At 33.8% G+C, this 18071-nt stretch overlaps 2 protein-coding genes across 4 annotated transcripts; one reads left to right on the top strand and one right to left on the bottom strand.

Annotated features, from left to right (window-relative positions):
* Positions 4634–11261, top strand: LOC18589606 (lupeol synthase). Of its 3 annotated transcripts, XR_001929627.1 has the most exons (20): positions 4709–4861; positions 5175–5385; positions 6585–6770; positions 6939–7028; positions 7201–7398; positions 7549–7633; positions 7715–7881; positions 7982–8170; positions 8252–8365; positions 8776–8895; positions 8976–9098; positions 9208–9306; positions 9457–9513; positions 9607–9653; positions 9736–9879; positions 10035–10212; positions 10370–10450; positions 10649–10732; positions 10816–11017; positions 11119–11261. XR_001929627.1 is itself a non-coding variant. In XM_018128514.1 (19 exons), exons 2-19 carry the CDS (start codon positions 5191–5193, stop codon positions 10924–10926), a joined length of 2268 nt encoding a protein of 755 aa, XP_017984003.1. In that variant the 5' UTR covers positions 4634–4700; positions 5175–5190; the 3' UTR covers positions 10927–11261. The 3 variants fall into 3 exon arrangements, 2 of the variants coding, with proteins under 2 accessions (XP_017984003.1, XP_017984002.1); XM_018128514.1 differs by lacking the exon at positions 4709–4861 and adding an exon at positions 4634–4700 and having other exon boundaries at positions 10816–11261; XM_018128513.1 differs by having other exon boundaries at positions 10816–11261.
* Positions 12282–14201, bottom strand: LOC18589607. The gene has a single exon (XM_007014652.2). It carries the CDS (start codon positions 13639–13641, stop codon positions 12442–12444), a length of 1200 nt encoding a protein of 399 aa, XP_007014714.1. The 5' UTR covers positions 13642–14201; the 3' UTR covers positions 12282–12441.

The raw sequence follows: 18071 nt of genomic DNA, 5'->3' as shown, positions 1-18071 counted from the left end.
TTCCATTTAATGCTTAATTTTATATTAGTTGTTATCTTAGATTTTTTATTATTATTTATTTTTTTCTATTTATTTAATATTTTTATTTTTTTTATTTAATGTCATGTATATTGCATTTTCACAAATTTATTATTTATTATATATTTGAATTACTTTTATTTATTATCTTTTTATCTTCATTTATTATTTATTTGTTATTTTTATCAAGTAATTTTTTAGTATAATCAAACTCTTTATTTATTAAGAATTTCGGAATCTTGAAATCGAGGCCCTCCCATCGTACTGGTGGAGCCTTGATTCGGATTTCGAACCTAGGGAATATCGACCCGAGATTGTGACTTCTCGTATCCCGACCGATTATCCGATCATCGGTATTAAATTAAACTATTATTTTATTAATGATTCTTTATCTTATCCTATTTTCGTTCTCTCCTCATTCGTATTCCTTTCTCTATTTCATATAAAGCTATATTACTATTTTTTATTATTATTATTTTTTCATTCATTATTTATTATTATAATTTTTATGACTCACAAAATATTTAAATTTATTTCTTTTACCACTAATATTCACCCTTATATTTGTTGTTTGCATTAATTCTTATATTTTTAAATATTTATTTATTTATTTATTTATTTTAAAAAAAAACTTTCAAAAATTATACTAAACGATCTAGCTAACCCATATTCGGTCTAATCATCACAAAACACAAAAAGCCCATAAAGGAATAAGGGAAAATTTTTTACCTGACTTGGGCTCAAATGCTGACCCAAGTTCAATAGGACAATCGACTAGACCCTCTTCCCGAATTCACTGTTGAAGGCCCAAAAGAGTATTCTTCTTCCTTTGAAACGACACTGTTTCAGCTTCTTTGTGGCACCCAAAAATCGATTAGCAAAATGGCACCGTTTTGCCCATTGCCCTTTGAGCTTCTTCTACCCTTTTGCCCTTTCACTTCCTGCTTCTATGTCCTCTCTAGTGGCCGACGGTTTCTCCCTTTCTCTTTCTTTTTTTTTTTATTTTCCCAACAAAGTAACAGCTTTCTTCTCCCTATTTGTACCGCCGGCCAGACCTCCTCTCTCTCCTTACCCAAATCGGACTCTCCCTTCGCCGACGCCAACCAACCCGACGCCGGATCTCACTCTTCTCTTTCTAAAAAGCAACTTTTCTTCTCTCCGTTCTTTCACCGGCTACCTAGCTTGGGGAGTTCTTCCCCTTCACCGTTGACTCTCTTCTCTCTCTCTTCCTCACGTAGCCGAATCAAGCTTCTCTTTCTCTCTCACCTTCCGGTGGCTTCTCTTTCTCTCTCACCTGCCGGCGGCTTCTGCCCAAATCAGCTTCAAATCTATCCCAAACGTAAACCCAAAAGAACCCTCAAAAACCTCTCTCTCAACCGGCGGTAAGAGCCCCAACTCTCACTGTACATACATTTTTCGGGTATGTTTATGGGTATTGTTTGATTTTTTTTTTTGACTTTCTTGTGGATTGTTGTGGCTGCTTAGATTAGGGATTTTTTTTTTTTTGGGTTCTCCTGGCTGGTAGAAACTAGGATTTTTGGGTCTCTGGTTGCTTGTTTTTGGCTTGTAGGTTCTGAGATTTTTCTCAAGTTTGAATGCCCCCCCCTTCCGAATGCTACAGTGCTTTATACACTCGGCTTTTGGCCGAGTGTAGTGCTTCCACCACCCGGTTCCTGGCATTGGGGGGCACGTTCCACTACCCTGCCAGACGCTAATTTTTCCCGTCTAGCAGGGTGAGGGAGGTGCCTGGCAGGGTGCGTCCGCACCCTGCCAGTCGTACCTCTCTCCCCTCTTTTTTCATTTCTTCTTTATTTATTATTTTTATTTTTTAAAAATTTTTATTATTTTTATTATATATATTTTTAATTCATCATTTTTTTTATGATTTTAGTGTCTACAAGGGGCGTAGTTAGTCAAATTTTATTAGGAGGGCCAAACATAGTTCAATAAGAGTTAAAAATTTTTAAAAATTAATATGTTAAATTCAATCAACAATAAAAATCTTGATAATAAAAATATGAAACTAAACATAAAACTATAATTTGTAAAATATAAATAGTTAAAAACAGTATATAAGATTAATAATTTTTTCTTATATAATCAGAATTATTTAAATACTATATATTCAAGAAAATTTCATTTTAATTAAACATAAAATGTAAAGCATATAAAAAAAATATACTCAAATTAATTTCCTCTTACATAATTAGGATTAATAAAAAAAATGATACGTTGATGAAATTTTAAGTAACAATGTAATATTACAACTTATATTTGAGAACTATATAAAAATTTATTAATTTTTAAAGATTAAAATCATAGAAAATAAAATTTATGTAACATAAAAAAAAACATTACAAGTAGAAGGTAGATACCACATATTACATAACAAAAAAGAAAGAAAAAGAATATAAGTAATGGTTTGTAAAAATTTGAGAAAGAATATTTATAGAAATTTATAGCATATGAATAAATAGAATAAAAATAAAAGAAATAAACAAATATAAATAAAAATAATATCATAAATTAAAAAAAAATTAAAATTGAGTGAGNTAAAAATTTGAAAAAACAAATATTTAGAAACTTATAACATATGAGCAAATAGTATAAAAATATAAATAAAAATAATAATATACATTATAAAATAAAAAAAATTAAAATTGAGTGAGATAAGTGAAATTATTTTATTATTTTTATATTATATTAATTATTAAATAAAATATTATTTTGAGAGAGTTAGTAATAGAATATATAAAAAAATTTAAAAATTTTTATATGTTATAAAAAAAATTTTAAAAGTTCATGGCCCCCATCACATAAGGAGGCACCGCCCCTGTCGCGTTTATTGTGCTGGCTAAACACCGCATAGCCGTATTTAGTTGATCAAAAACACTTCAGTAACAAGAAGTTTAGTGTTTAAATATAGCTCTCCATTTATTTGACATCCCGATCAGACAGAGAAAGCTCCTTTCTCGCATGAGAATGGCTGATCCTTTCCCTATTCCCATGGATGATTGGATTTTCTTGCAGCTTTCACTGCAGCCAAAAAAATCAGTAAGTGACAAGTTTCGCGTACGAAGGTAAAATTCATTGACCATCTTGGGATGGACGCTTTGACCAGTTGTTTTTTTTTTTTAACATAAAACACGTTTTTTACCTGAAGCCGTAGATGTAATTCATTACGTCTTCTTTGGATTTTTTATAGTCTATTTCCAAGTCAACAAGAGTGACCTTATACGATCGAAAAAGTTTTTCTCGTTACACGTTTTACATATTCGATTCCAAGACTTTAAGGAGTAGGGAATAAGGTTGACATTCCACGCGTATCCGTTTTTGGTAAGTAGTTCGGAAAATTCCTTTAGTTTTAGAATCATCATCCAATCCTCATGATCTGCTTTCTAGCTTTCTCTATCTGACCATTGAATCGTTTGAACTTAAAATAGTGTACTCTTGAAGATATGGCTTCATAGCAAAGTTAAGCTAGATGGGGTAACTTAAGATCAAATTCTAGAAAACATAGACTTTTATTCTGCTCTGTCAAATACTAAAGCTCCTCTGTCGTAATAAAACCTTGAGAAGCAGTTGAAGGATTGTAGTAGTAGAAGTATAAGTATCAATAGTTGAGGGAGTGTTGGAAGTATCAACAATTGCAAGGTTAGCCATGTTGGAAGTGCTCTTGCCATTTCCATTTGGTCTTGCACTTTGTCAAATCTCAACTATCCATCTACCCTACCTCTAATCGATAAACATTCCTTCACTTATCATTTCCTCGCACCTCAATCAATTCTCTCTCTCTCTCTTTGTAATTGGAAATTTTATATATGAATGGGAGTTGTAAATGGGTTCTTGTAATAAGATGAGGAAGCATTGTAAACAAGTAAAAAGAATGTACCGAAGGCAGCAAAAAGGAAGATTAGAACAGTTTTTGAACTATCGAGTGTAGTGGCAAGTGAAAGAGAATAAATGAGTAGTAGAATAATGATTAAGAATAAGTAAAGAACAAGCAAGTAGTGGAGTGAAGTTGAAAAGCACCCAGAGTCATCAAATGAATTGTGAAGGCTCTTTATATATAATGTCAAAAGTGACGGTTTCAAAAATAGGTTTTAATATGTGTAATTAATGATATTATTATGTACAAAGTAGTTTGTTCAACTTGTGTTAGTCGTTCCATATAGAGTAGTCTCCATTTATTTTAATTGTCCCGTGTAAAATAGTACTTCACTTGTTGGTTGTTTTACGTGAAGTAATATTTTACTTATTCTTAGTTGTTATGCATAAAGTAGTGTCGAGTAAAATCCAAAAAATCTCCTCAAAACATTTCAAAAGTACACTTTGGTCCCTCTTGTTTCAAAATAATATTTTGGTCTTTTTTTTTAATTTTTTCTTTGTCCATCTCTTATTTTTTCTATTTTTGGGATGCCCAAAATTATCTCTTTTTTTTCCGGCTAATATTTTTACTTATCCTATATCTCATATTAATTTTTCTTGATTTTCTCTGCTCTTTGAAATTAAAAACCATTGAACCAATAAAAAAAATTTAATGTGTTATCATAAATTAAATACACTCAGGTAAAAGAAAAATAGGCAAAAGGAAAGTCAAGTATGTGGACAAAAAGGAAACAAGGGACAAAGACTTTGGTGGGAGGGAGCATGAGTATTGAAGGAGCAAGAATATTTACTAGGTAACAACCATAGCCACGAGCCAACGCAGCTCTCTCTGTTCCTCCTGCGCTTTTATAAAGGGCTGCCTTGTGCACATAATTTTGCACCTCACTTCCATTCTCATAACTATTCTTTGTTATTTCTTTCTATCTTTCAGCTTCCCAAATAACCTTGTGGATTGGTACTTCCCACTTCTCATTCGTTTCTTATATTGAATGATATATAAGGAATATGTACAAGTGAATTCTTCTGATCGTATCAGTAGTATATATATTTTCTCAAGTCATGATAAACTTGTTTTAAGTCTTTCCTCTGCTGTTCTTCTTGATTCATTTTGTTTTATCTGATTTAGATGACAGTAACTTGGGTGGAGATATTTGCTATCAAAATTGGCTTATATTCAGTGATAAAATTTGCAAGAAGTAGTATCTTCATATGTTTTGTTTCTGTTTTGGGGATGTATATATATTTCCACGTTTGCTCTTAAATTGCAGAAGCAGAAAGTAAAAGATGTGGAAGCTAAAGATAGCAGAAGAGGGTCCATGGCTGGCCACAGTTAACGGTCACGTCGGAAGACAGCATTGGGAATTTGATCCAAACGCAGGAAGCCCAGAAGAGCGAGCCCAAGTGGAGAGGCTTCGTCTTGAGTTCAAGAAGAACCGATTTCGAGTCAAACAAAGTTCCGATCTGTTGATGAGAATGCAGGTATCCTTTCTTTTGACAAGTCCCATACAATGAATAAACTAAATTACTTGTTATCGTAAGTGCTGATTTATTAGTTTTGCCCTTTATTCCACGGCATGGTATGGTAGCCAAAAGCTTAAGGGTATAGCTATCATTCGCTTTCTCTTTATTTCTTGTGGTAATGAACCGGATTTTTGTTTTCGGTATGACTACGAAAAGTTTGTAGAACTGTCATGTTTAATAATTATGTTAATTTTTTAACTATAATTTAATGATGATATGACAATTTTATAAATTCATTCGTAAAATTTAAATATTTAACTATTGATGTACAGAAATAGTTTTTATAATGGATTTTATTTTAAATTTCAAGATAGTGATCAAAACAAAAAATTAATGAATATTTTAATTACAGTCTTACGCATTGTCTCCTTTTACTTTTGAAGCTAAGGTTTGAAAAGCTTGGTTGAGAATCTTACTTGCATTTTCCTAGCATGGGTTACAAAGTTGGCTTGCATTTTGATATTCTTCGATTAGTCTCTGTTCTCCATTATTGTTGGAAAAATACTTGTTGTTAGTATTATTTTGAATATTCTTGGTTGACAATTGAGAGTATAAGAGGGATGCCAAACCATATATTAGCTCCGGAATTATATTGGTTATATGCAAACAGGGATAACGATGCTCTTCGAGTCATGACAGCCGAAAATGCTTTTCATCATTAACTTTGTCAATTTAAGGCCCCTGGCCCTGGCCCTTGTTTGAGCACAAACAGCTTCGTGCTCAGTTCCAATTATATAAACATACTTGCGTTTTCATTTTTGATTAAGCCTTCAGTAACAAAAATTAACACATAAACACAGATTACTTGAAGATATATGCAAGTCTTAAGTCTATTAGACATGCTTAAAGAATTATGTGAATTTCAAAATTTACAAAATTTTCTCCTGTGGAAATTAATTTATGGGAAACTGAATATTAAACTTGGAGATTAGTACAATGTGGAGAGGCTAATGAGAGAAATTAAATATAACAAAACAGGCCAGAGCTGTCCATAAGGGATATGGCATTATTTGCTAAATGGATCTAAAAGGCTGCAAGTACCGGCAACAATTATCCATGCATTAATTTCTTTTTTAATCAAATCTCTCCATTTTGTTGAAATATTTCATGCATTAATTATCATTCATATCAAATTTGTGAATTTAATTTGTGGGCAGCTTACCAAAGAAAATCCATGTGGGCTGATTCCACCACCTGTCAAGCTGAACCATGAAGAAGTTGTGACAGAGGAAACAACTACAGTTACTCTGAGAAGGGCTATCAGTTTCTATTCTTCTCTTCAGGCCCATGATGGTCACTGGCCTGCTGAAACTGCAGGGCCTTTGTTTTTCCTTCCTCCTTTGGTAATTACCACCACTAGCCACTACTTTTTATTTAAAAGAAGTATTAACTACTCTAATCATAATTCCAAGTCGAATTACTAATACTCTGTTTATTTGTTCTTCATCACTGCAAAATACTATAAAATTACTTACTGTTGATAACTGTCTTGACTTATGGAAAATGTCTAGGTAATGGCGCTATATGTTACCGGGGGACTAAATACAATATTATCTCCTGAACATCAAAAGGAAATAATTCGTTACATCTATAATCATCAGGTACCATGTTGCGAAAGAAATATTTGCTTTTGAGGCATGGGATTGACTGTGTATGATAGCAATAGTTCATCTATAATCATCCTTTTTTTCTTTTTTTATTTTTCTTCTTCCTCAACAAAGTAATAAAGAGCCGATCATGAACTTCATGAAGAGGTGGATTTTTGCATTGCAGAATGAAGATGGAGGTTGGGGACTACACATTGAGGGTCACAGCACAATGTTTGGAACAGCAATAAGCTATATTACCTTGAGGCTGCTAGGAGAGCGGCCTGAAGATGGTGAGGGCATGGCTGTGGCCAGAGGCAGAAAATGGATACTTGACCATGGTGGTCTGGTGGGAATTCCATCTTGGGGAAAGTTCTGGGTCACGGTATATATGACCATTATAACCCTTTAGTCTATCAGAATTGGCCTTAAATTTCAACTGAAGTTCATCACTAATTATTTTACAAGACTATAGATTTCCATTAACATGCATAGTTTAATAAGGCATTCGGATGTCCACATGCGTGGAGTGCAGGTACTTGGAGTGTACGAGTGGGCAGGTTGCAATCCTTTGCCTCCAGAATTCTGGCTTCTCCCTAAAGTCTCACCAATCCACCCAGGTTTTCCAAGCGTAGTGTTTTTTTAATTCTCCAGTCGATAAAATCGACTCTGAAAAAGTAATTACCTATATTTAAACGCAGGCAAAATGTTATGCTACTGTCGATTGGTTTACATGCCAATGTCATACTTGTATGGGAAGAGGTTTGTTGGTCCAATCACCGGATTGATCAAACAACTAAGGCAAGAGCTATACAACCAACCTTACGATGAAATAAACTGGAATGCAGCTCGAAACACTGTTGCCAAGGTTGTTTCCTTTGAAGCAATGTTAAATGTTACTATCGTTATGGAAATTAATCCATAGAGGAAGCTATAAAAGCTGAAATCGTCAAGCTTTTTGTTTTCAGGAGGATCTTTACTATCCACATCCTCTTGTTCAAGACCTAACATGGGGGTTTCTCCACCATGTTGTGGAGCCTTTTTTAACGCGCTGGCCCTTCTCTATGCTAAGAGACAAGGCACTTAAAGTCGCGATTCAGCATGTACATTATGAAGATGAGAACAGCCGATACCTCTGCATTGGGTGTGTGGAAAAGGTAGGAGTAGTGGAATCATAATTGTGTTTTCTCTTTCTCCACATTTAATTAAAGCATTCATGACTGCCGCTTCAAATCCAGGTATTATGTCTAATGGCCTGTTGGGTTGAAGATCCTAACTCCGAAGCATATAAGCGACACTTGGCGAGATTGCCAGATTACTATTGGATTGCAGAAGATGGCCTGAAAATGCAGGTTAGAGATCAATCCATGTTTTATTCAACTAGTTTTTGCCCACAATCAAGTTTATAATTCATGATTTCCAATCCACAACCAATCAAAATTTCAAGTATTATAAAGCAAAAAAATATTTTCATGAAAAATACTAGAATTAAAAAAAAATTATGTCTAGAGTAAAATGTAATAAACAGTGATATCCATAAATAACTTAAATATCAATCTTAATCTATTAAAATCAAAGGGAAAACAGCCAAATCAAAACAAATCTTTTTGGCATGTTGATTTCCAACCATTTTAACAAATTTCAATAACCAACAAAACTCAAAGTTGGCTAGCAATGGACCTATTCAAATTACTCTACAATTTCTACATAACCTGAAAACCATAGTGATACCAGCTCGATGGCTTTACTTTACAACATGCAGACCTTCGGTTGTCAAATGTGGGATGCAGCTTTTGCTATTCAGGCAATTATGTCAAGTAATCTAAGTGATGAATACGGCCCCACACTCCGCAAGGCACATGACTTCGTAAAAGCTTCACAGGTTAACTCCATGATCTGTGTCAGTGACCATCTGAACCCTTGAAATGTAGCTTAATCAACTAAATGATGTTATTTTGCAAGGTTCGAGAAAACCCTTCTGGCAACTTCTCCGGTATGTACAGACACATATCAAAAGGATCATGGACTTTCTCCACACAAGATCATGGCTGGCAAGTCTCTGATTGCACTGCAGAAGGGTTAAAGGTAATACTCAAAACTCTATCAGATATACAGATTAAGAAATTCCGCGTTTGCTTGATTTTTGTCAGAGCGGCATTTATAAGTATTTTGCGATGTCTCATCTCTGCTACAGTGTGCACTCTTGTTTTCCCAAATGTCAAATGATCTCGTTGGAGAAAAACTCGAAACACAGAGATTCTATGATGCCGTCAATGTCATTCTTTCCCTACAAGTAAGAACCAAATGCTTCGGATTTCCTAGAAACAGAATACGCATCATGAGCAGCAAACTCCTTATTAGATAATCCTTTTCTTCTTAGAAAAATTTTCTTACCATATGGAATCCAGTCCTAATAAAGCGCCTGTTTCAATCTCTTATGCAGAGCAATAATGGCGGTTTCCCAGCCTGGGAGCCCCAAAGAGCATATGGTTGGCTGGAGGTGATCCATTTGCCCCCCTTCATTTTGCGCATCCTTGAAAATCATACCATCTAGCAGTAAATTCCTAACAAGATCTTTTTCTACTTTTCACAGAAGTTCAATCCTACTGAGTTTTTTGAAGACACTCTCATAGAAAGAGAGTAAGCATTCTTCAGTTCACTGAAATATTGTTGCCCTCGTATTGGTATTTTACTCTTAGCATCCATCCTTGCCTCTCTCTAGGTATGTAGAATGTACTTCGTCAGCGATTCAAGCCCTTGCACTCTTTAGGAAACTGCATCCCAAGCACCGGAGGGCTGAGATAGACCATTGCGTTGCAAGGGGAGCTCGGTACATTGAAGATACACAAAATCAAGATGGTTCATGGTAACTACGGTATACTTTATACTGTCCGTTTTATCTGTAATCAAGGGTTTTTGAACTGTAAAATTATTTTTCTGTTTTCATTTTCAGCTACAAATTGACAATATTACTTTCATTCAAAAGAAAGCAATTTTATATATGATTGTCTGATCAAACAGGTATGGTTGCTGGGGAATCTGCTACACCTATGGTGCATGGTTCGCCGTGGAAGGACTGGCAGCCTGTGGCAGAAATTACCACAACAGTCCTGCTTTGAGGAAAGCTTGTGAATTTTTATTATCAAAGCAGCTGGCAAATGGTGGATGGGGGGAGAGTTACCTTTCTAGCCAAAACAAGGCATGGACAACCAGTGTACTCTTTTTTCATAAATACAAATCTTCAGCAGACAAACTAAGTGCATAATTCAACACTGTGATTAACACATTACTTTTAGTTCTCAACTGCTTCGTGTATGACTTCGATTTTTTTATTCGCTTATGTTTCTTGGTAGCAGGTATATACCAATTTGCCAGGCAACCGTGCAAATTTGGTCCACACAGCCTGGGCTTTGTTATCCCTCATTGCTGCTGGCCAGGTCAGTCAAGAGTTCCCTCTTCACTTAGAATTTTAACCATTCAAACATTCATGACTTTTGTGCACTTAACAAATTAATGGATGACTTTTGCAACCTGAATTTGGAATGGTACATTGGATTTTTCTTACTGAATTGTCATACTTTCACTGGAAGTCCATGCATGAACCCATGTCCTGAGTAATGCTTTGTTGCTTGTAGGCTGATGTGGATCCTACACCCATTCATCGTGGAATAAAGGTCCTGATTAATTCACAGATGGAAGATGGTGACTTCCCTCAACAGGTAGTGATTCATAAAGAATGCTCCTGTTATGATGCTATATTCTCAACTGCAAAAGTCTAACGAATTATGACTATCTACAACAGGAAATAACAGGAGTATTTATGAGGAACTGCACGCTGAATTACTCCTCATTCCGAAACATCTTCCCCATATGGGCGCTTGGAGAATACCGCCGGCGCATTCTATTTGCATAAATGTCTGCATCCAGAGCAATAGGACGAGGAATATAAGATTACCAACAAAAAATGAGGATAATCGACCACCCTGTTTAGTCCTCAGTTGCAAGTATGCCAATGAATAAATATATATATATATATATAAGTCTTATTCTTCTGAAATTTTAAAATATGTTATGTTTTCTTAAAATAAGTCTGTCCATGCCTCAGGTGCGACAAGTGTCTCCAAAATGTCTATACGACCACACTGTAACATCGATGCCTAAGATTGGTGTATGTAACATACGCCAATAGAGCACAAAGAATAATGTAATAAAGTGTTCTTTGCAAAGATTTCCTTTCCAATTTTCTGATTTTTCTTTCTTCCAGTCTTCTATTTTTCTTTCAGCGAATGGAATTCAGATTATATCAAAAGTCAAAAGAACCTAGAATCCCAAAACCAGAATCATCATTCATCCTAAACCAAAGCAATATATTTAGCATTTTCTTCCCCGCTTCAGGGGCTCTTATGGCTTCCCTTTCGTTATTTGAAACAGAGCAACCTCATTTTCTGCTTCCGGGTCCACATTCCAAGGTTGTCATTCTCCCACTTTCTAGTTCTACTCTTCATCTCCTCCTATCAGGTTATTTCCTTTCCAGATTGTGGGTGCCATTTTGGTTGATTGTGTGGTAAATTATGGTTGTTATGCTACGGACACGTCTCTTCATCTCCTCTCTAGCTTCTGCTGTCAAGGGTCAAACAATTTTTTTTTGTTTGGTTTGGTGACTCAAAGAAAATTTTGATCAGAGAAGGAAAAAAAAAGCAGCAACGTGACTGAAAAATGAGAAGCTTCAGTAGGCATTAAAAGTTTCCTGGTTGATCCTCGTGCGATTCTAGATAATTGGGATGTATCTGCTTGTTGATCCATGGAGCTGGACTATATATACGGTGATTTGCTCTCCTGTTGCTCTAGCCATTGCCTGTGAGTAGTACTCAAAATCACCAAGATAAAAATTTTAACTAAACCTTGAATGACTAACAGAATAGAATACAGAAAAAGAGAAACGATTACATTCTACATCATAAATTAGTCTAGGAAAGATACAGTATTTTGATATGTTTAAAATGATTTGGTTACAGAGGAGCTCCAAGCCAGCTTGTGTAAGTATCAACTTATCATCACCTAGACCAGCAGTTTATAAAAGAGCCATCTTGCAGGCCTCGTCATGATACAATATAAGAGGCCAGGTACCGCCTGCAATTCGGAGACTTCCTAAACTTCACACGCTTCTCTGGTCAAATCCAGCACTTAATACTTGCAAGTATATATTAAAATAACGTATTCTTTACTCGAGGGTTTTTGAGATTGAATGAGGAGGTTGAATAAGTAACAGACTCTCTAGGGAGGAATACCATCCTCCTTGGCAAACATGACCCAACTTCTCTTTCATTACTTAAATCAGCATAACTACATCAGAAAAGATGTGACAAAATACACATGAAAGAACACAAAAAAACAAAGATTGAAATATTGGCCTAAGCTAATCAGGAATTCAATGATTGACCATAAGGTCTTCGTCTTTCTTCCTGGTACCGCTCCAATTTGGGTGGTGCTTGAAAATCCACCGCCAGCCCTTGAAACTTTTTCTACTCTTTTTTATTCCTCTTTCATTCACTGTAATCCTACACGAACCTCCATTGCAAAAGGCCCCATCTCCGACCAAGGCATTTCGAATAGAACCACCAGATTCATGTGGCACAAAATCACCACCCCTCGTGCTGCCAAAAGCAGAGTGTGAGTCTGACAAACCACCCTTCTTCAGAGCAGGGATCTCTCCTTTAGATTCTGATTGGAAGTCAAACTTTAAGTCAATGAAGCCTGAATCATCCCCACCAGTAAAATAACTCTCTTTAAGAGAAAACACACGCCTGTTCACACTACTAAAACCACCGTCAAGATCCATGAGAACCCCACCCTTTCTCACAGCTTTAATATCAGCAATATCAGACTCCATAAAAGTACTGTCTCTTCTTTCACTATCGAAACCACTTTTTCTTGGCTCTGCTTCGCTGAACCCACTTTTCCTTTCAGGATCATAACACAGACCACCATTGACGCTAGAACTCCTGGCAGCTGAAATGGAGCTCCTAGCCCCTGAAAAATTCATCAAGTCACCTCCATCTTCTGATCCAAAAAACCCACCTCCCCGGAAACTGCAAAGTGACCTTGACCTAGACACACCCATGTAATCAACAACCCACAAATCGTTTTTCTCTTCAACTCCACCAACACTCTTCCCACAATTGTCTTTGTCTCTCTTCTTCCTAAACAATCTTCCAATTCTCCAAAATCCGTTCTTTCTTTTGATCTCGACGCAGCTACTGTTACTTCTCTTGAGAAAGAAAACTTCTTCAGATTTTTCTCCACTATTGCTTTTGGGCTTAGAACTTGGATTCGGAACTTGATCCTTGTTGTCATTCTCTATCAAGAATGAGACACGACCAACGCTGCCTACCTCACCAGTGCATGAAGTTCGAGGGTTGGAGGAGATCTCGGAGCAAGAGCAAGAAGAGAGACGCTGTTCTCCACAATCCGAGCAAACCAACTTCACCAAACGATCCTTGAGACAATAAGCACATATACCAACCGAAGATGATTGCGGATGTTTCTTACATGGAAGATCTGATGAACTGCTATAATCTTGGAAAAAATCATTGCTGTATACTTCCACGGCTTTGCCTCTATCTTTCATGGCTTCTCTTCCTCGAATTTACTACTGAATGGGAACTCCAAAATTGGAAGTTGGCTTATCAGAAGGTGTTACAAGGAACGCATAAAAATAGAAGCCTTGATAAAAACGTACAGAGAAAGTGGGATTTTATGGGGGGAAAAATAAAGGGCTATAAAGATCAAACGCTAGCTTCAATAGGCTTATATATTGAGGCGGATCAACGAAGAAAAGAATCAAAATGTTTGGGTTATTCAATGAAGGAAGGAAAATCAAAAGTGAAAGTTAAAGAGAGAGAGAGAGTTCGGAAAGGTAAAGACACTAGAGGATTTTCAAGTTTGCAAGGTAGCATGACATTTAGGTAGATGGAATAGAAAGGCAAAGAGAAAGCGTTCACTTTACGTTTTCTTTGCAAAAAACAGTGACAAGCAGAAAAGCAGTGATGTAGAAAGCACTAGTTCCTGCAGGTATAATTGTGTAGGGAAAGTGATCGCAACAACAAATTGAGTAAAGCAGTGAAACAAAGCCAAGTTGCCAAAGCTCCCCTTGCTCCTTCCATAAATATTTCTGCTTCTGCACGATGCACCTCCACTTCCATTTCACCCTCTGGTACATTACACGCACGCACTGTTTTTATTTGGTTCTCTCCTTCCCTTGCCTTCAAGTCCCACACAGCCAAAAAGAGTCCTCGAATCAGACGGTCCCAACCCATCAATCTGTCATGTGTTTTTGTCAACCTTTTTCACGAGATTTTCTTCACTTTTCCCTCTTGAGTATTGACTTTTCTCCTTAAATGTTAGTAAAGGACGCAAACTCCCTTCTCAATTCCACTTGGGTCCTAATTTTCTTCTTCTATCATTGGGTTGATGAGACTTACCCATCAATTTCCACTTTCTATTTACCTGTCATATATTATATTAAACAGAGAAGAGAAAGCAAAATTTATGCTAAGTGTTTTGGTAAATAAAAATTTGGAGCAAAATTACAACCTTTGTTTACTAGTACCAGGAAATATCAAGACAATGATTATATGATTTAAATCAACCTGCCCTTGAAATAATTAGTATATATCCAGATAATAATTTTACCAAATTAGTCAACCTATCATTAATTCCAAACCTTGATAGGGAATCAAAACTATGATCTTAGAGGAGTGATTCTACCGATTTAACCAAGCTGCCTCTAGTTTAACGAAGTAGTTAAGCAATTGCATATGTAGGAGTATTTCTATGTATTCATTTGTCCACTTTTGTTTTGCACTAATGTATCCAGGTTCATGAGACGCACTTTATATGACGTCCTTTTTTGCTTGTAGATCTTGAGCACGTGTCCCACCGACAGATCTATGGGATGGTCCGACATGGAGGCCTAACTTGTTTGGCGCATTTTATTTATAGAAATTTGTGTTGTGAGATAAACGGTAGTGATAGGGTAGGTTACATGGGTAACGACGGTGAGGAGATGCATTAGATAAAAAGGGAAAAAGAATGAGAGGGAGGAGGCAGGCAGGAGGGCATGCCCCATGCAATCAAAGGCCTTGAAACTTCATAGTCCAAAAAATAGGATGATGTCCTTGGACTTTAAAGATAGATGCCGAGAAGAGATGAAAAGGGTTGAGATGTGTCACGTTTCATCAACTACAGGTGTCCCTTTCAACGTGCCGTGCTCTACTCTCCATTCTGTCCTTTCAATTTTCATCGCCACCCATCTTCCCCTTCAGTTGTCTCTGCTTCACCAGAGCTCGCCCTTCCTTGTCAATGGATTCTAAGCATTTCATTTAATGGGTTAAAGCTTGTTCCTCCTTTTCTTTTTTTCTTTGTCTTTTTTAACAGTTTTTTAAACTTAATCTTTTATATTTTAAAATCGGTTTTCATGATAATGTGCTTGACTTTTTTATATTAAAATCATATAATATCAAATATTTTGAATCTAATATTTATAAAAATTATTACATTAATCAAATTTTTATATTTTTATTTTTCATATCAATTTCATGTGAATATAAAAATAACAAGTGATATATTAATTAATAATAATTAATCAATTATGATTAGTTATAAAAATTTATTTAATTTAAAATAAAAATAAATGAATTTGATTAAACGTACTAAATAAATATGAGTTTTGAATTTTTTGAATAGTTTAAAAATATTTTCAAGCATTATGTCAATATTTTAATATAAAATATATTAAAAAAATTTTAATAGTTAAATAGAGACAAACAAGAAAGGATAAAAGGACTATGAGTTTTAACATTTTTTTTTGGAAAGAAAGTTTTAACAATTTAGTTTTGTTGATTCCAAAGAGTTACTAATAATTAGGGATGGAAAAATCCCTACTTTTGAATTCAATTTAAAGTAAAGGATACTTATGTCTTGGTCTACATATTCAACTTTGTTAACAAGATTATAAATTACTTTCGCACGTGAATAGAAATCAATTAAGCAACCTAGAGCTAACGAAGTTAGCAAAAATGCTAATATATAACCATTGAATAAAGTTTTATTGCAAATAATTTGAGCATTATTTTAATAAATAGCTAAGTAAAGTCTTTTTTTTTCCATTAAAGTACATGATAAAAAAATTGCTATGGTTTATCAAAAACAAGTGATGAAAACATTGAAGGAAAATAAGAGATACCAAAACACTAGAACTCAAAGATTTTTTTAATTGAAAAAATTTTAATAAAATCACGTGTAAATCATTAAATCAAATGTTCGAGTACTTTCAATATTTAATATTTGAAATCTATTAAATTATTTACAAGATTATGATAATTTTGTTTCTAACTAATATATATATGTATATGTATATATACAAAAATTTAAAATTGAAACATTGACGGATCAATAGTGATAAATTACTCTCAAAATCTACTCTAAAGTTTTCCAATGTGTAAAGTAAAAGGAGCACATAAAGGAGAAATATGAAAGTGGAATGGGAGAGTGCTTATTTAAAATCGAAAGATATTGTCATAAAAAAAAGGATAAAATCTCTCATTTTTTAATTTTTAATTAAAATTTTAAGTGAGTCTATTAGTTTTTAAAAATGGACATTGTATTTTAAGAAACTATATTCCGCTAAACACATACGTCTAGCTATTAATCGATTGTTAGTGTTTCTGTTAGTTTAATGATATGATAATATTAAAATGATAATTTTACCCTTTGTTAATTTTAAAAATTATTATTATATGTTTTTATTAAATTTTTTTAAATTTTTTTAAAAAAACTAATAATTTTTAAAATTATTAAAAAATGTCATTTTAGTTTTTTTATAATTTTTGTTAACTGTTTTTATATTTTTGAGTCAGAGTATTTATTTAAAAAATTAATAGACTTGTATAAAATTTTGATTAAAACTTAAAAATATGAGATATTTTATTTTTAAAAAAATAGTAGTTGTAAATTCAAACTAGGTATAGGTAGGGAACAAAAAGTAATTAAATAAACCCAAGAGAAAATAAAAAGGAAAAATGTCAACACTTGAACTCTTAAATAGACAATCGAGGACCGAATTTGACCGCACCAACATGTAAAAGTAGTTGCCTGTTGGATTACTGATAACAGTTAAATAATTGTTTACTATATTTATACCATTTATTATGAATATCACATAATTTGAACAAAACAACACTAAAGGTGGCAATTAAGCAAGTTAGGTCGGTTCATTTTGGATTGGGTCAATATTTCGAGTCGAAATAAATTTGAAAATCATTTGTCACATGTTCATATTATTTAGAATTCAAGTTTTATGTTAAATTTGATCATTTCATTTCAACTTTTAAGTTAATGATTTTTTAAAGTCAAATCGAGTTAGATTTTAAAGGATCAACTAAGTTTAGTCAAATTTTATTAACTTTATTTAAGTTATTCAAAATCATTTTTCCATTGCGATAAATCTCTAATTAATATAATAAAATTAAAAAATTATATAAAATAAAAAATTAAATTATAGTTATTTACTAATTTAAATTATTTTATATCAGATATTAATAATTTACTTCCTCAAAAAATATTAGTAATTTTTTATTAGTTGACATTTAATATTCATTTTATTGCATGGATTATTATGGGTGATTCACTATACATTAAACTTTCGATTTACAAGGTCAACAATAACGTCTATTAAAGGTGAACTAAAGCAACAATGTGTTTAAGGGTAGAACTCCTCCAATTACCTTTATTTTTAATTATTTTTGTAGTTTATGGATTCCTTTTGTTTTTAAAGTTAATTTTTTAATTTATTTTACTATTTGTAAGAACAAAAAATAATGGACAAAAAAATGAAATATTTTATGTATGATGTATAATTCTGAAAAAAGAATTTAATTGTAAATTGAAACAAAATTAAACAACTTTTTTACTCTTGTCCTAATCACAACATTGATATTGAAACAAATCAAAGTGATATAAAGTATATAAGAATAACAAACAGAGATTGTACTTTATCTT

Source organism: Theobroma cacao, chromosome 9 (assembly GCF_000208745.1).
Source record: "Theobroma cacao cultivar B97-61/B2 chromosome 9, Criollo_cocoa_genome_V2, whole genome shotgun sequence".
Classification (NCBI taxonomy): Eukaryota; Viridiplantae; Streptophyta; class Magnoliopsida; order Malvales; family Malvaceae; genus Theobroma; species Theobroma cacao.
Note: the sequence above shows the minus strand (reverse complement) of the source record. Positions and strands in the feature narration are given on the sequence as shown.